Source organism: Podarcis muralis, chromosome 1 (assembly GCF_964188315.1).
Source record: "Podarcis muralis chromosome 1, rPodMur119.hap1.1, whole genome shotgun sequence".
Taxonomy (NCBI): domain Eukaryota; kingdom Metazoa; phylum Chordata; class Lepidosauria; order Squamata; family Lacertidae; genus Podarcis; species Podarcis muralis.
This window is the reverse complement of record NC_135655.1, coordinates 23,134,095-23,153,431: the sequence shown is the minus strand read 5'-3', so window position 1 is coordinate 23,153,431 and position 19,337 is coordinate 23,134,095. Positions and strand designations below refer to the sequence as shown.

Sequence of the window (19,337 nt, the reverse complement as noted above, 5' to 3'; positions counted from 1 at the left end):
AGTAAAGAGGCGGATTATTTTTGAACAAACTAAGTCTGTACACCTATATACATTTACATTGAAGTAAGCTCCACTTAACACAGTGGGGCTTACTATTTCTTTTTTTAAAAAATAGTTATTCTTATTTAGTTAATCCAAAACATGTAATTCAATAGCATATAAGAAATAAGGAAATCAATGGTTTCTATCCATGTTAAGTTCTGATTAATAATAATAATAATTTATATATACCCTGCCCATCTGGCTGGGTTTCCCTAGCCACTCTGGGCGGCTCTCAACAGAATATTAAAAACACGATAAAACATCAAACAATAAAGAAACTTCCCTTAACAGGGCTGCCTTCAGATGTCTTCTAAAAGTCAGATAGTTGTTTATTTCCTTGACATCTGATAGGAGGGTGTTCCACAGGGCCTCTGCTTGGTTCCCTGTATTCTTATTTCCCGCAATGAGGGAACTGCCAGAAGGCCCTCGGAGCTGGACCTGAGTGTCCAGGCTGAACGATGGGGGTGGAGACGCTCCCAGGCATACTGGATTTCACTGTTGGAGGCATTGTGCCTCTAAATACCAGTTGCTTGGAATCAAATGTGGGCCAAGTCCTGTTGTGTTCATGCCTTGCTTCCATGCTTCTCAGAGACACCTGGTCAGCCACTCTGAGAACAGGATACTGGATTGAATGGGCCATTGGCATAGGCGCCGACTCCATGGGGCTTGAGGGGGCCCGAGCCCCCTCAAAAATTCGTTTGGGGGGGCTCTGCCCCCCCAATAATCTCTGACGCCCCTCCAGCAGAGCGCCATCGCCGCCCCTCCCCCAGCCCAAAATGCACAGGGAGGGGCGGGCTGCATGCCTCCTGCCCTCCCTCCCGAGCAAAAGCTCCACCCAATTTCCTTTGGAGCTGATTAATAGGCGCAGCACGCTCTCCCCTATTCGCTCACGAGGAGGCGGCGCCACTTTATTTGCATATTCATGAGCTTATTTATTATTCATGAGCTTTCCCGGCCCCCCCCCCCAATATTTTTTATAAGTCCGCGTCCCTGGCCATTGGCCTGGTCCAGCAGGCTCATCTTATGCTCATGTTCCTATGAAAATAAAGGGGGAGGAAATGCAATTGAATGAAAATTAAATCGCACACACAAATATAAATTTGGATCGTTGCATTCACAAACCCTGCTAATAATAACAAGAATAACTGATATTAGAAGGCAGTAGCATGTCCTTTACAAATATTTATTTTATATGTAGGTATCATCATGTCCTTGGCATTGTATGGTATTCTCAGTTGAAGCTAGGGAACCGTTAAGAATTCCAAATAGTGATGCTCTTAGATTTGCCTTGTACATACAGATAGAATTGCTGGTTTTGAACTGCAGCTTACCACAGCTCATACTTCTGCATCTGTGGTTAGCAGGCACTGCAGTTGATTTTGGTTTGGGAGTTTTTGGTTAACTCTTAAGGCAAAAATGCATGTCAGTTCTTTCCTTTTAAACTCCTTGCTGCCCTTTGTCTGACTCATCTGGTTTCATGGAGAAGTGCTGTTAAATAAACTGCATGGAGAAATGTCAGAAAAAAATATGTATGACCACTGCAAGTTAATAACACTACTTTGAAATTATGCCAGCAGACCTGGCATGGATTTACTTTTGTGTTCTAACAAAGTGTAGAAGGCTGATGGCCGAAGAATTGATGCTTTTGAATTATGGTGCTGGAGGAGACTCTTGAGAGTCCCATGGACTGCAAGAAGATCAAACCTATCCATTCTTAAGGAAATCAGCCCTGAGTGCTCACTGGAAGGACAGATCCTGAAGCTGAGGCTCCAGTACTTTGGCCACCTCATGAGAAGAGAAGACTCCCTGGAAAAGACCCTGATGTTGTGAAAGATGGAGGGCACAAGGAGAAGGGGATGACAGAGGACGAGATGGTTGGACAGTGTTCTCGAAGCTACAAACATGAGTTTGACCAAACTGCGGGAGGCAGTGGAAGACAGAAGTGCCTGGTGTGCTCTGGTTCATTGGGTCACAAAGAGTCGGACACGACTAAACAACAACAACAACAAAGTGTCAGGAGATCTGAGGTGGTGCAGTGGGTCAGGCTCTGAACCAGAAGGTTGGTGGTTCGAACCCACCCAGGGATTGACTCTTGGGGCCCCTTCCAACTCTCTAGTTCTGTGATTTATGAAACGCTCTAGAGGACAGAAAGAAGAGCAAGAAAATACTTGGCAAAAACATATGCGCTCTTCAACTGAACTGTACGAAGAACATTCAAGTGGCAGCTGAATGGTGAACAGTACGTGGCTAAATAAACTTCAAACAGCTATTGCCCCATCTCTTTGCTTTCCAAAATGCAACTGGCATCTTCTTTAAGCATTCTGTCACTACTTACTTTGTTGTTGATCATGTTCTACTTTTCAGTGCACGTGTTGGATAGATAAAATGAGCTATGGGACACCCTTGTGAGTACAGTTCTAACATCTGCAGAGCTTGTATAGTCCCGACACTCAAGATTTGAAACATTGTAGTTTCTGTATTACAAAGAAGAAGAAAAACAGGCATTGTTTGCAATGTCTGTCACTCCCCATGACCAGGCAATGCAAAGAATGTTTCCACCACCTAGCGGCTGAAAAACACCATTCATTGAGCGCATTAGTTAAAGCAAAAAAAAAAAAAAAAAAAAAAAAAAAAAGGCAACTCTGGTGACCATGGCAAACTTTGTTTTAAAACAGACATTCAAGTAGTCAGTCACAAGTGGTGCAGAAATCATGGCAATGGCACCATTTGGGATAACTATGGAAGCCAGCTGGATGGGCCAAGTTTTTTTTGTTTTGTTTGGCAGGGCTCTGGCTAATTGTATTGCTGGATTCCTTGTCCTCTTACACTACTATGCATTGCTTGTTTTGGGCTGGATGTTCCTTTTTCTTTCTGCTTTTTTATTTTGGTTTCTCTTAGTTGTTACTGTATTTTGTAGTCTTAATGGTGTTGGCTACAGTGGGCATTGCAGTTAGGAAGCTGTAGTCCTCCATATGTTTTTAGACCCCCAACTCCCATCACCCCAGGCCAGCATGGCCAATGTTCAGGGGTGTGGGAGCAGTATTAACATCTGGAAGGCCACAGGTTGCCTGTCCCTGATCTATGGAAACATGGGGTGCAGATTATAATTAAAGAGCTAAAATCTTATTCCTGCTCAGCTGCAGGCAAACAGTGAACCGCCATGCAGAACTCACCAAGAAATGGACAATGGAGGGAGACCATGTGAACCACTGACTGTGGACCTTTGCATGTGGCTGGAGGAGGTCTCACAGACCAAGGGACCAAACACTCTACTATTCCTGGGGCATCTTGCCAGTGACAGCGGGCCCAGGAGATTTTGTCAGGCTACATGTTCGTGTGTCATGTTATTCACTAGGATTTACTTCCCAGGAAGTTTATTACATACAATTGCAGACTTAGGATGCAATTCTATGCAAACTTGTCTGGTGTGAACTCAGTGGTCTCTCCCTCTCTCAATATAGAGAAGAGGATTAGACAATAAGATTTATAGGTCTCCCTAGATAGGTGAAAGCTGTAAATCAAGAACACAGCTGAGTACACCCTTACACCCTTTAATTTTTGGAGTTAAATGAACCCGATATGATTCCCATGAATTTTTTTTTAATAGAAAAAAAGGTCATGCAGGACTCAGAAGAGCTGTTTGAAATTTAAAAAAAAAATGAAAAGAAAAAATATGTTTTAATGCTGTTATTTTCTCAAGCACCTTGTTGCCATCCCACAGCAGCTGACACAAACTGGGGATTTCCAGAGTGAAGGCATTTTGGCATATACTTTGCACTAACTGTAAACAGAGTTATTCGCCTCTCTCCAAATGTCTCCTAGCAACAGTCCCAAGCATTAACAAAGCCTCACCATTCATGTGTCCTCTAAAAAGAATCTCGGTTCTTGGAAAGTAGTAGTGGATGGGCTTGGCAAAGCAGTGGGACAGAAAAAAGGTGCCCCCCTCCCAACACCAATTTTTCAATCATCAGAAGCAGGAGAACAAGGAAATCACAACCAAGGAGAAGCTATTGGTAGCAGCTCTATTTATGAAATGCATTTAAAGCTAGAGGAGCTCTTTGAAATAAATCCCATCCTTAGTGGCAAAGGCCGGGTTGTAATTTTACTGACATTTAAATGAAGCTCGAAGGTTTTTAGAGTTCATGTATGTGGGCAAGCACAAGTCAGCAAAATGTTTCCAACTGAGCACCCAAAACGTGACGAGGACAATGGTGACAATTCTCCAGCTTACTAGAATGTTTAGATTCTGTAAGCAGTAGATGGTGGGTCCATACAGGTGTCCACATCCAAACTTCCTATGATGGTTATAACTCTGCAAGCTGCATTGCCTTGCCTAATTAGGAAGCTTTTATCACACGTCTGCTTGATCTGTCAGGCCAGTTTTACAACATGCTGGCATTATATGTCAGGGATGTGTATACTTGTGAAGAGATCCAAGATTTAGAACCTCAAAGCCAAAGTGAGAGCATTTGGGTCAAAATTAAGGGAGAGAAGAATAACAGTGACCTCATTGTGGGAGTTTACTATAGATCCCCAAGCCAAACGGAGGACATAGATGATGCCTTCCTGGAACAGATGGCCAAGCATGCAAAAGGAAGGGAGATAGTAGTAATGGGGGACTTCAATTACCCGGATATTTGTTGGATGTCAAACTCAGCCAAGAGCATAAGGTCAAACAGATTCCTCACTGCCCTTGCAGACAACTTCATTGTCCAGAAAGTGGGAGAAGCAACAAGAGGAACAGCCATTTTAGATCTGGTCCTAACCAATGTTGATGACCTGGTTAGTGGGGTAGAAGTGGAAGGATCATTAGGCGCGAGTGATCATGCTCTTCTGAAGTTTACTATACAGCGGAAAGGAGCAGCCAAGCATACTAGGACTCAATTTCTCGACTTTAAGAAAGCCGACTTCATAAAGCTTAGGGAAGCGCTGGGTGAGATCCCATGGACAGTAATACTAAAAGGAAAGGGAGTTCAAGATGGCTGGGAGTTTGTTAAGAGGGAGATAGTAAAAGCACAACTTCAGGCAATACCAATGAGACGGAAACATGGAAGGTGCCTAAAGAAGCCAGGGTGGCTATCTAAAGAACTTTTAACTGAGTTAAGATTAAAAAAGGATGTGTACAAAAAATGGAAAAGGGGGGAAACCACCAAAGAGGAATTCAAACAAATAGCCAGCACGTGTAGACACAAAGTCAGAAAAGCTAAAGCACAAAATGAACTCAGGCTTGCTAGAGAGGTTAAAAGCAACAAAAAAGGCTTTTATGGGTATGTTCGTAGCAAAAGGAAGAACAAAGAAACCGTGGGGTCACTCAGAGGAGAAGATGGTGAAATGCAAACAGGGGACACAGAAAGGGCTGAACTCCTCAATGCTTTCTTTGCCTCAGTCTTCTCCGATAAAGAAAACAATGCCCAACCTGAAGAATTTGGAGCAAATGATTCAGCAGAGGAAACACAACCCAGAATAACTAAGGAGATAGTACAAGAATACTTGGCTAGTCTAGATGTATTCAAGTCTCCAGGGCCAGATGAACTGCATCCAAGAGTATTAAAAGAACTGGCAGATGTGATTTCAGAACCACTGGCAGTCATCTTTGAGAATTCCTGGAGAACAGGCGAAGTCCCGGCAGACTGGAGGAGGGCAAATGTTGTCCCTATTTTCAAAAAGGGGAAAAGAGAGGACCCAAATAATTACCGCCCAGTCAGTCTGACATCAATACCAGGGAAGATTCTGGAGCAGATCATTAAGCAAACAGTCTGTGAGCACCTAGAAAGGAATGCTGTGATCACCAATAGTCAGCATGGATTTCTGAAAAATAAGTCATGTCAGACTAACCTGATCTCGTTTTTTGACAGAATTACAAGCCTGGTAGATGAAGGGAACACAGTGGATGTAGTCTACCTTGATTTCAGCAAGGCATTTGACAAGGTGCCCCATGATATTCTTGTAAAGAAGCTGGTAAAATGCGGTCTTGACTATGCTACCACTCAGTGGATTTGTAACTGGCTGACTGACCGAACCCAAAGGGTGCTCATCAATGGTTCCTCTTCATCCTGGAGAAGAGTGACTAGTGGGGTGCCACAGGGTTCTGTCTTGGGCCCGGTCTTATTCAACATCTTTATCAACGACTTGGATGATGGACTCAAGGGCATCCTGATCAAATTTGCAGATGACACCAAACTGGGAGGGGTGGCTAACACCCCAGAGGACAGGATCACACTTCAAAACGACCTTGACAGATTAGAGAACTGGGCCAAAACAAACAAGATGAATTTTAACAGGGAGAAATGTAAAGTATTGCACTTGGGCAAAAAAAATGAGAGGCACAAATACAAGATGGGGGACACCTGGCTTGAGAGCAGCACATGTGAAAAGGATCTAGGAGTCTTGGTTGACCACAAACTTGACATGAGCCAACAATGTGACGCGGCAGCTAAAAAAGCCAATGCAATTCTGGGCCTCATCAATAGGAGTATAGCATCTAGATCAAGGGAAGTAATAGTGCCACTGTATTCTGCTCTGGTCAGACCTCACCTGGAGTACTGTGTCCAGTTCTGGGCACCACAGTTCAAGAAGGACACTGACAAACTCGAACGTGTCCAGAGGAGGGCAACCAAAATGGTCAAAGGCCTGGAAACGATGCCTTATGAGGAACGGCTAAGGGAGCTGGGCATGTTTAGCCTGGAGAAGAGGAGGTTACGGGGTGATATGATAGCCATGTACAAATATATAAAAGGATGTCACATAGAGGAGGGAGAAAGGCTGTTTTCTGCTGCTCCAGAGAAGCGGACACGGAGCAATGGATCCAAACTACAAGAAAGAAGATTCCACCTAAACATTAGGAAGAACTTCCTGACAGTAAGAGCTGTTCGACAGTGGAATTTGCTGCCAAGGAGTGTGGTGGAGTCTCCTTCTTTGGAGGTCTTTAAGCAGAGGCTTGACAACCATATGTCAGGAGTGCTCTGATGGTGTTTCCTGCTTGGCAGGGGGTTGGACTCGATGGCCCCTGTGGTCTCTTCCAACTCTATGATTCTATGATTCTATGATTCTATGATTCTAGTCTCTCATTTTTGTTGTGTTTTTGTAATCTGGAAGGAGCACTTTGGGGAAGCCAAAAAGCGGGGCAGATTTCCCCCCACCCCCGAAAATAAAATATGGCATGCATACTCATGTGTGGTACTAATCCCCTTTACCACATGGGACCAAACTAACCCTAAAATAGTTTCGACACCGTAGGAGGGTTCTCCTTACTGCAGAGGAACAGTTGTCATGTCAGGTTGTGTGTGCGCATAATCACTCAGAGAAAAGAGAGTTGGTTGAACAGTACACCAGTAGACCAAAATCATATTGGCAGAAAATCCCATTTAAAAAACATATTACTCCTGGCCTTCTGTCAAGACAAAAATCAGTAAGGTAATAGGACAGCTATGAATAAATACATCAGCTGGGCTTTTTATGTAGTACTTGTAACCAAACATTAAGAAAAGGTAAATATGACAGTTACAATTTCCAGAAAAGTTTTCATAGGGGTGAAACATGGTGTTTCATGAAGGGATTTTAATCTACCCACCTGTGCATTAGACCAGTGTTTCCCAACCTTTTTTGGGCAAAGGCACACTTGTTTGATGAAAAAAATCTCGAGGCACACCACCATTACAGCCCCGTGACGTCAGCGCGCAGCGTCGCGCCGGGAGGGACGCACGAAAGTGTAAGTTTCAATTTTTTCCCCTCCCCTCCTGTGTAAAGGGGAATGCACTCTGCTAAGTAAAGGCACTTGCCACAGCAGCGTCAACGTCACAGCACCCACCGGCACCCAAGAGAGAAGGGGTCTCAGCAGCCCTTTTGCCAGGAAGAGGAGCAAGAACGAGAGGAGGAGGAGGAAGAGGAAGAGAGTCCCCCCCCCAAAAAACATTCTCCTTTTGATCTTCCTTATTTGCAATTCCTCATTGCAAAACAGCGGTTGATATAGAGCTGATTTTTTTGTTATTACAGTCCCCACCCCCTCACCTAGAAAAACACCCCCTGTCAATTTTATTATTATCATTATTATTATTATTATTATTCCCCGCCACTCTGGGAGGCTGAAGCCCTTTAAGGCTTCCTTCTGTCCACTCTCTGTGAATTACCTGCCCGGAGCGGGTTTCTGGGGGGGGGGGGCGCTGCTGCCGGTGTCCTCCCCGTCGAGTCTCGCCTTGCCCGGCACGTGGCGGCCGCCCTTTCCCACACTCTGCCGGCTGCGCTGCCAAGCCCCGCGGCTCGGCCTGTCAGCGTTACCGGGCTTGGCGGGCGGTAATTCCCGAAGAAAGCCGGCGGCGCTTGAAGAGCTGGCAAGCCCCCATTTGCATGTCTGTTTTCCGCAGCCCTTGGAGAGGATTAAGTTCCCTCCTTCCTGCCGGGGAACCTCCAAGCTTTGGGGGTGGGGGGGGGGAGGAGGCAGCAAAGCGAGGCAGGAAGGAGAGCGCGGCTTGGCTGGGTGAGCTTTGGCAGGGGCAGGGAATGAGAGCCGCGAGGCGGGCGCTGCGGGCGGAAGCGCTGCCCGCCGAGCTCGCAGGCAGCCAGGCAGGCAGACGGCGAGAGCCCCGCGCTGGGCGGCCTCTCCTCGCCGCCCCACCTCTCGCCGCCCGACTCGCCCGCCTCCCTCCCACGGAGGTAGGCTGGTGTGCCGTGGGAGGGAGGCGGGCGAGTCGGGCGGCGAGCACACGCGGGGCGGCGAGCGAGCTCCCTCCCACATCCCATCGCCGCTCGCTTCGGCCGGCCTACTGGGCTGTCGCAGGCGGAAGGCCTGCGCATGCGCGAGGTTTTCGCGCCTTCCTCCAGTAGGCCGGCCGAAGCGAGCGGCGATGGGATGTGGGAGGGAGCTCGCTCGCCGCCCCGCGTGTGCTCGCCGCCGCCGCCCCGCCTCTCACCGCCCGACTCGCCCGCCTCCCTCCCACGGAACACAAGGCAACGTTCCGCGGCACACTAGTGTGCCGCGGAACACCGGTTGGGAAACACTGCATTAGACATCTTCCGTAGGTAATCAGCTGAAGGAAATTCATTGATATTTGTAACCCAGTTCTTAATTCCCCATGTTTCAACGTATGGAAAAAGGGTAAGAAATTTCTATCTGTAAGCTTCCTATCTCCATTACTTGTATGTGGGTGGTCTGAAAACTCTGCACTTTGCCTCCTGGGAGCACCAAGCACACTAGCTAATCCCCTTCCCCTATTATCACATGATGGAGACACACACAATACTGGATGTTATTTGTTTAATCCATTTGTAACTTGATGTGCTTCAGAAAATATACTGTGATCCTCAGGAACTGTTGGAGCATGTGATTTAAGTAATTCATAGCAGACATACTACAAACTCACACCTATGAAGATGGATCCATATCCCATTTATTGTGGGCTCCGAGCTAATCAATGTAATCTATTCAACTTTCCTGCTCTCATTCAAACAGCATTCCCTACAGACACCAACCTTCTTTCCTTAAAATCCAAGGAAAACCACTCCTCTGTATTCTTGGCAGGCCTGCCGCATGGCTGAGCCACACAGCTCAGTTTCACCTTATGCTTCTAACATCAAATCATAATCCAAAATACAGTCTCAGAACTTCCATCGGTGCCAACTAGGGAAGGTGCTTTTCTGAGAGCAAAGTTTAACTCAACAGGCAGAGTACTAGACTTGAACACTGCAAAGCTAGGCTAGGTTGAAAGTGTTTGGGCTATCTGGTCCATGGTAAAACCACAGGTTTGCATTACAACAAGCAAAATAATTTTGAATCACTGTAAATGTTGGAACATCTCCCAAGACATCTTAGGAAACACTTAGACAAGGTGCTGAAAATTCTAACTGAAGAACACGAGAATCAGGTGAATATGGCACAGGATCAAATCCAGATTATTTAATAGTGCCTATGTAGGAAAGAGAAGTAACTGTGATTCTCTCCTTGCAGTGAGTATAATGCCTACTGAAACAAGTTTTAATGCTAAAGACAGCCTACTTTTTCCTTTATTGACTGAGGTAGAGTGTGATAAAGAACAAAAATTTAAGTGTGTCCAATATATTAAGAGAACTCCATGTTGTAACAAATGTCAAACATACTGAGCAAAGAGAGCACTAAAAAAACATCAAAAACCCCCACTCAGATACAAGTTTATACAATTCAAACTACCCCTCAGGGCTTAAAGGCCATAAAGGGATATTCTGTAGTATAAAAACGGGTTAAACCATCAGTGCTGCTTGAAGCAGCTCTTGACAGTTGATTCTAGATGGTGGGATGACTGGGCTATACTGGGACTCGATACTTTCCAGGGAATGTATCAACCTCAAAACTTGAACTTGAGCAACTCTCCCTCTGTAGAGTTAAGTCAACGGAACTTTTCCTGGAAAGATGGTGGTGTTTTGATTCAACGAATAGGATACTTTTCAACTACTTGATATTTTCTCTTTGCAGGAAGGGACAGAGGTGCATGTTCACCCAAGAACTATTACTATACCAACTTGAGAAATCTCTCTGGAAATTATACAATAGAACACATCCTAAATTGTAGTCTTCTCTCCACCTCCTCAACAAGCAACCAGTAACACGTTTCCAGCAAATGGAAATCCAGTCCGTATAACTATCTTATGGAATCCAAAGTTTTAGTCCAGTTTGCAATGAGCAGACAAAAGATAGCCAGTGTTATACCAATATTTTCCTACCAAGAACTAGAATAGATTAATAACCTGAATCCACATTAATATTTCAAAGCCCCAGCATAATCTGTGAAAGTAAAACTGGTATTCCAAAGGGAGTCAGAAGTTTTTAAATAATGCCACTAATGCAGTAAATTGTTTCATTTCTATTTGTTTTTATTTTAAAAACTCAAATGTGTCAGTACTCTTAAATAACCATTTCAAATTTGATTTAAATGTACCAGCATGGTTCCAAGCTAGGAAATTTCAAAATCTCTTTGGAATACTAATTTCATATTTATAGGTTTCTTTATTTTATTTTTTATTTTCTTAAAAACAACCTATTTCCCTGAATTGTTTCAAGACAGTTGATGATGTAAAGTTTAATATAAAATATTTAGTCACAAAATAGTATTGCTTTTGTATGCACATTGTGGCAAGATTCATTTGCTCTTTTTCAATAAAAACTATACCATCTCCCATAAAATCCTAAACATATCAAGAATTGTGATGCAGAACAGAATTACACATGTGAAACAGGTACCAGCACAACAGTGAGATTATATTACATCAAAAAAATTTTAATGGTCCCAAATATATACTCAACAACTAAGCATACACTCGGGGCAAAATAAAAATATGACACAAAAGTGACCACATCTAGAATTCCATTCAATCTTTAATCAAGGGATAAACAAATCCCTTAGCTCCAAACAAAAATCTGCAGTTTAAAGGGCAAAAGGGAACAGATTATTTTTTTTAAAAAAAAGAAAGAAAAGAGGAAACTTATGTTCAGCCCTCCCCCAATGAGTTTTTCTTTAAAACCTGTTGTAGCTTGACTAAAATGTTCAGAATGTATGGTTTCAAAGGCAGGTCTCTTTAGACAAAGAAACTGCTGGCATTCTTAGCTAGTGAAGAATTAGGGCAGAAAAAGCATTTTCTTCAAAGTCTTGTACATGGTCCAAGAAAGCATATTCTGATTGTAACAAACTGAACAGCCAATCCAGAGTTCCACTACCAAAACTCCTGCCCTGTTGGCTTTTACATATATATTTTTTTCCGTTTCCTTCCCTGAGAAAAGGGCAATGTGTGGTCCAAGCTGGAGAGGTCAAAGGCATGTCTTTTCCATAAAGCATAGTATTTCCTCTTCTTCTGCTCCTTCAAATTGGCACTTGACTAGCAGAAATCCATGTTTTAAAAGTTGATCTGTGTTATACACAGTAATTCATTAGAAATTATAGTTTTTAATTATAAACTTTTCCCCCTCTGGAAACTTTGTTTATCCCTCAACCGATATTAAATTTCAGAGCTGTCATTATGAGGACTCTAGCTTTGCTTTCTGTGATAAAGGTATGCTTTCTTCATCATCCTCGTCATCATCATCAGGATAATCTACAAGCCCCACTAGGCCTCCCTGAAAAGAAAAAAAGATTTACAAACATTAGCTATTCCAGAGTTTCATCCTTCAAATGGACTTAAAATGATCTGCTTAAAACTCCAATAAGTTGATATATATGCAAAACACAGAGATACAAATTCACAATTTACAATATTCAGAGACAGAAACATAAATGCAATGCATGGCCATTAATTCCTATACTGTGCAAGAGGTTCTTATCTTAACCAAAATATACATACTTAGATGACTCTTGCTAGCAATTAAGGGGCACAATGCTCAGGTATGATGAGCAGCTAAAAGCAGCTGTACTTGGCTTAATACATACAAAGGAACACACAGTGCTATGCAAGCAAAGATTAATAATGTGGGTATTACTACTATTATTATTAATTGAATTTTACACCACCCTATACCCAGGGGTCTCAGGGCCATTCACAGAATAAAATCAAGATATAAAACCACAAAATACATAATAAAAATAAAAACAACAACCCAATAGCCCCTTCCCAGAAATACAATGGGCTGTTCTGGAGGGAAAAGATAGTATAACATTATATATGTATATATGACAGATGCATGCAGACCAGCCCCATAGTATAAACACACTATCAGATGTTACAATATATATATATATATATTAGTGGGTCAAAGCAATCACAGCGTTTCGCAGATAAAGACATGCCATCTTTGATGGATTTTAAAAGTACACATTTCAAAGCTGCAATCCTAGAAAGCAGTCCTAGCAAAGTCTGCTTCAAGAGAAACACTGTGGTTAGAGTGTCAGAATAAGACTGTGGAGATCACGATTCAATTTCCCTCTCAGTCACGACCGTTGCCCAGTCACCATCTCTTAGCCTAACCTACACACAGGTTTGTTGCAATGATAAAAAGAACCTCATGTACACTGCCTTGAGTTTCTCAGAAGACAAGACTAGGCACAAATAAATAAATAACTATGCTTCACTTCATAAAATACTGCTTGTTACATGGAGTGCAATTTAGGGGAAGAATTCTGGGTTCTAGCCCCACGCGGGGCAAAAGGGGGCTGGACTAGATTATTCTTGTGGTCCCCTTTCAACTCTATGACAGAATGATTCTAATCCTAACATCCAACATGCACGAGCATCGGAAGCAACCAAACTGCTTAAGCAACTGTGCTGGGGCTTAGCAATACTTGGCTGAAAACTAAAAATGTTCCTTTTGCCTCATCTCATCACCACCTCTAAAACGCTAGAAAACATTTCATGCTTTTAAGAACTTAAATGGTGTTTCAAGACTATAGCAACCACAAACCGAGTCTTAAGAAAAAGAAAAGGTCTCCTTGCAAAGGAGACCTATGCAGCGGAGCTGATTTTTGAGACAAGTGGCTGTTTTGTGGCATTCTGAAGTTGCTCCAAGAATACATAAAAGTACAAAAATTATTGGGATATGAAAAGTAAGCAAATGCTAACAATGATTGGAACATGTTGCGCAGTGGTGGAACCACAGCATAGCACTGGAAGAGTAAGAGGCCAATATTGGGGAACAGAGTTTAGGGCACTAAAAACTCCCCCATATTCTGGTCCTCTTTCTCACACCAAATTACCCACTGAACCCTAGTTTACTTTTAAAAAATGACTTGGAGTTACACATATAGGATGTTAGGAGTTACACCGAACATATAGGATTTAATTTAGGAGAAGAAACCTGGTATGCATGATAAGAGACCTGGCTGACTGAAGCTGGTGGTTCTACATAGACATAGTTACCTGCCATGTACTCTGCTTAGAAGCAGCATAGGGCAGGAAGACTGTGCTGCCATGGTTTAAAATAATGCCATAATTCTCATCATGTGTATTGTTTAACATATGGCTTATATTCAGTGTTTACACTTGGACTTGGGTCCAAAGGACAGAATACATTCTGTTAATAAATTAGCTGTGCCTCCTTGATTTGTCTGATCCCAATCTCAGTCAAGGTACAGGGGAGGTACAGTGGTGACTCGCAAGACGAAATTAATCCATTCCGCGAGTCTCTTCGTCTTGCGGTTTTTTCGTCTTGCGAAGCACGGCTATTAGCGGCTTAGCGGCTATTAGCGGCTATTAACGGCTTAGTGGCTTAAAGAAAAAGGAAACAAACTCGCAAGAACTCACAAGACGTTTCGTCTTGCGAAGCAAGCCCATAGGGAAATTTGTCTTGCGGAACGACTCAAAAAACGGAAAACCCTTTCGTCTAGCATGTTTTTCGTCTTGCGAGACATTAGTCTTGCGGGGCACCACTGTAGAAGTATTTCCTAAGCAACTCTGCTAGGAGTCTAAATGGACAAAACAATAGTAAAAAACTCATTAATTAATAAATATCTTGCTTGTAACAAGATGAATTCCCCTAAAATTATTTCTATTGAAGGCAGTATGTTTTGTATATATTTTAAAGGGCATCTATGCACAAAAGCAACTATTCTTTTAAAGTCTCCTTATTAAAAGCATGGGGCAGAGAGATAGCTGCAAACTCCATCCAAATCACCAATGGATTTCCCAAATGGCATATTCAGAGATTGGCTGTCTCGTGGTATAGTTCTGATAACAGCATGATGTGAGTCAAGTGAAAATAGTACCTTGGTAGTTATAGCTGCCATCTGAGATGTGCTTTTAGAAACTGATCCAGGAGATCCAGGGGACCCGGGAGATCCAGGGGACCCAGGAGACCCAGGCAAATTACTTGCAGATGACTGGCTGGTGAGATTAGCCTTTGTACCACTTGAGAAAGAAAGTTTGAAACTTGGGCTCTGGCGACCAGAAAGATTAGTTTTCAGAAGGACCTCTTTTTCTTCACTTTCTTTAACTGTAATTTAAAACAAATACAGCTTTAATAAAAGTTCCACTATGAAATCCAACAGGCTAAAGGAGACAAAAAGTACTATTATCACACTTATGTTACATTCCTGCTTATTTTAGTACGAATTTAAGGTAAAGGTAAAGGTACCCCTGCCCGTACGGGCCAGTCTTGACAGACTCTGGGGTTGTGCGCCCATCTCACTTAAGAGGCCGGGGGCCAGCGCTGTCCGAAGACACTTCCGGGTCACGTGGCCAGCGTGACAAGCTGCATCTGGCGAGCCAGCGCAGCACACGGAACGCCGTTTACCTTCCCGCTGGTAAGCGGTCCCTATTTATCTACTTGCACCCGGGGGTGCTTTCGAACTGCTAGGTTGGCAGGCGCTGGGACCGAGCAGCGGGAGCGCACCCCGCCGCGGGGATTCGAACCGCCGACCTTTCGATCGGCAAGCCCTAGGCGCTGAGTCTTTTACCCACAGCGCCACCCGCGTCTCACCCAGTTACTTACATTTTTTTCTTTCCATAAATTTACTTATAGGATCCATAATATCTTCATCATTTTTACTTTTGTCAGAAGGTGGCACCACAGCCTCCCCATCTTCCATATCATCTTCATCAGTGTTAAACCACATCTCTTCCTCATCCTCCAAGGTCCTTGCATCTCTCCTGTATCTATGGTTTCTCAGGATGGAACGCATGCTATGAAAAAAGATTTTTTTAAAAATTATTTTTCACATATTGCTAAAGCAAGAGCTTAAAAAATGAGCCATGTGCCGAAACCTTTACATTTCTCTCACACAACGACGTGATACAATGCCTAAAGAAATATTTTTAGAAACTAATATACTAGGACAATCACTATGCAAGCTGTGGATGTGCTTTAGCATTAAGCTAAGCATTAAGCATATCAAGAAACCACTATTTCATTTAGGTGTGTGTTCCTGACACTGTTTCCATGCCTTTTTATCTTCTCATCTCTTGTATGACTTTGTAATGCAGGTGATTAATGAAAGAATAGGGCACTTCTGACCGCCAGCTACGTATTGCAGGTGTAAGTTGTATAACATTTTGAAGTTTGAAAATCGTCAAAATTGCAGGGAGACGCTCATCTAAGAGGCACTGAGATGAATGAGACAACTTACAAAAAAAAAATGGGCACCTTATTTTTTAATTGCAAAAATACATAGAATCATAGTGTTGGGAGGGACCAACATGTACCAACATGAAGAATCTACATGTACCTTTATGATGAAAATCTATCAAAATGGAATGTTTTAAAAGACGTTGGCTGCCAAAGGTTTTTATCCAAAGACCAAAAAGAATGAATGCAAATGTTAGTGTGTGTGTCCCCATATGTGTATATGTGAGTAAATATATAAACCGAATAACTAGAATCAATGCACACACTTTTTATTGGGGTTTCCCTCTCCAAACAAGTTGTATTTTGAGATAATACAATTTGCCTGAAATAGTCAATTCTTCATAGGGATAAAGCAGACAAGAGTTTGTGCTTTCAATTGATGAGCTGTATCCAGACATCTTCTGTTTGTGGAATAGATAAAGATGAAACGGAGGCTCTTGTTGGAGAAAAGCAGGGATGGTGGTGGATTTTTGCAGATTCCCCCTTCAGCCCCCAGCACCATCTCCCAGGCTATTCTGGAGGGGACATGAGGAGCTGCAAGAGGAAGGGGGAATCAGCAAAATCACTTCCCCACCCTTGCTCCAATGGCAGAGTCTTGTGAACAGAACTCTGCCCACAAGTAGTCTGAATCCAACCTGATGGGTTTCTTACCTTGGAGGTGCATTTATTTAGCCACAAATGGTGAGTCTTAACTGCTTGATCTGGACAATGAGAGACACTCTCACAAATGATTTGCAAACTTTGGATATGCATACAAAGTACACCTGCAATATGAAGCTGGCAGCCGGCAGAACAATATTTTAGCCTACCTGGTACTGCATCACAGAATAGGTTCCAGGGCTTTGTGTCTTTTTCTGGCATTGGGAAATAAGCATGTGTGTTATAGTCATCCACCAGAGATTATCTGGGTCAATTGTATGGAGATGTATACTTCTCTGTATATCCTGATATGGCTTAAAGAATCCTTCTGACACAGTACAGTGGCTTATAGCTTCACTTAATGATATTCACTTAAAAATATGTCAGTCAACTGACACTAAAAGCAGCCATTTGAGAAACAGAACCAAAGTGTGCTGTTCATTTTTCCCTAGTTTGCCCTCAATAGGAAAATGTTTTATGAAAGAGCCAATAACAATTTGTGTACACTAACCTGTCAAGTTTGGGATTATCTTGTCTTTCCCTTTGTTGTTCATAACGCAATTTCAAACCTTTGAATGTCTGCACATAATCTACATCTTCTAGTGCTTTCCAGTAATTCTCAATTACATGAGCTGTTAAGGATTTTATGTCTTCCTAGAAAATAAAGTTATTTTTTCCAATTAAAGATGTTAAAAAGTAGAAGCATAGAAAAGCCACAAAAAAATTCTTTAAAAATGCTTAAGGGAATTATTCTAAGTTTGTTCCCTAGTAATTTTTTCATCCAAACAACTACTAAGCAGCATGAGGTAAACATGGCCGTCATTACAGAAAATGCAGCAAATGGAAGTATGCAGCAAATCAAAATATAAAATTTTAGGAAGAACCATGTTTTTAATCAGTCCCTGACACATTGTTGGTGCTTAGAAAGCGTCTTCTATGATTAAAGAATAGTAAATAGATGGAAAGTTACGATGTCCAACAAAATGTTTGAACGGTTTTTAAATCTTTTTAAAATCCTGACTCAGGAGCTGGTTCTGACAATATGCCAACAGCGAAATTTTGGAAAACCATTCTCATTTTTCTTCCAGGAACTGAAAATTACAAGTGACAATTTTACAGTTCATGAAAGAGGTGCTGTGATCAAAAGATGGCCACTAATGTATTATTACAATAAACTCTAACTGAAGTCTAACTCCTTTACTCTAGGCAGGATGCCTAGCTAGATATCTACTAGCCAGAACATGCAAATTTTAATTTTGCTCAGATTATCTATGCTGAAAACTGCTATGCTTTTAACATTATAAAATAAATCTGCAAACAGTTTTTAACTTGCAATTTAAAAAAATATTTGCACCACATTCCAGGCCAAAAACTTCATCTTCAACATCCTGGTGCTTCAGTAGCGATGACCCACTGTGAGCCACCATTACTCCATCTATCCCTGGGTAGTTAAGAGATGGGTTTTCCTTTGTGTTCAGTCAAGTAACTGCATCAGTACTGCACCTTAGGCACTCATTATTTTCTTGGAGCGCATTACAATCTAATTTGTTTGAAGAGTTCTGTTTTGGGGCCCTGAATCTTCTGAACCAGGTGGATTTCCATCCTTTCAACTTCTATATAGGTATCAAAAGTAATGGCTCAAAATGTCCCAACTCGCAGTAATTGCCCTCATTGGTACATTCTTACTCCTACTTATAAACAAGGCTGACCACAAATGCTTTCCCCTAAGAAGCAGCGCCATCTCTCATGCTTCTGTCACTATCAATATGATGTGACTATTGGGTGAGTATGTACCTACCCAAGCCTTAAAATAAGCAAACTTAAGTGTGGCGGGTGGCTATAAGAGAGTGAAAGAGGGCTTTCTTGTTGGTGGCCCTCTTTCTGATAGTGAATGCACTCCAGATGCCTGCCTGGTGACTTACATGAATGACTTTTTTGATCAAAGACTGTTTTCCCTTCTCAGGCCTTTTAACACCAATTTAATATTTAAAAAAATATATATTCCAAAGATTATTTTTTAACATCAGTAGTTGTTAAAAACAGTTGATGGTAGTTTGTTTTTAGATTTTGCAAAATTGAATATTAATGTGATTAGATTGTCATTAGAATTAGGTTTTACTGTGTTGGTCTGGTTTTTTGTGTTGAATTTGACAGTCACCATTTGCACTTAGGTTTTAAACTGAAGTACTGCACATCACCTAGAGTGCTAACGAGTTGATCAATATAAAAAATAAGTATTTCTGCCTTGAAAGGCCTCCTATTCCAACATTCCGCAAACTTTCTTTTTCTCTCTCCAAGAAGATACTTGGAGTTACCTTATTTTATCTGCAACTCCCTCCTGTAGAACATACTCAGAGTTAATAATGTTTTTGACACCAGCACCTGCAGTGTTAACATCCACCCTTCTCTAGAAAGTGGTACTCACCACTCTGATAAATTCAAACATCTCTATAATAGCAGAATTCATCAAATTATAGCGAGATCCATTGCTGAGAAATGCTTTGACCACTGGTTCAAACAAAAAACTTTTCATTATATAGCGGTTGTAGAATTCATCCTTCAACCCAATTATCTTTCTTTTAAAACGCAGGGCACCTAATGAAGAAAAATCATTATTTAAAAGCAATTTTCACATTTGGCTTCC

General features: G+C 42.2%; 1 protein-coding gene across 2 annotated transcripts in view; it reads right to left on the bottom strand.

Annotated features, from left to right (window-relative positions):
* Nucleotides 1–10,860: 10,860 nt before the first annotated feature.
* Nucleotides 10,861–19,337, bottom strand: part of PPP4R3A (protein phosphatase 4 regulatory subunit 3A) — a 29,824-nt gene continuing 21,347 nt past the window's right edge. For both annotated transcript variants that reach the window (XM_028717658.2, XM_028717667.2), the window contains 5 exons: nt 19,119–19,288; nt 17,205–17,347; nt 15,422–15,612; nt 14,697–14,923; nt 10,861–12,118 (listed from right to left, as the gene is read on the bottom strand). In XM_028717658.2, coding sequence (XP_028573491.1) covers nt 12,020–12,118; nt 14,697–14,923; nt 15,422–15,612; nt 17,205–17,347; nt 19,119–19,288 — 830 coding nt within the window. In that variant the 3' untranslated portion in view covers nt 10,861–12,019. The remainder of the gene's footprint in view (nt 12,119–14,696; nt 14,924–15,421; nt 15,613–17,204; nt 17,348–19,118; nt 19,289–19,337) is intronic.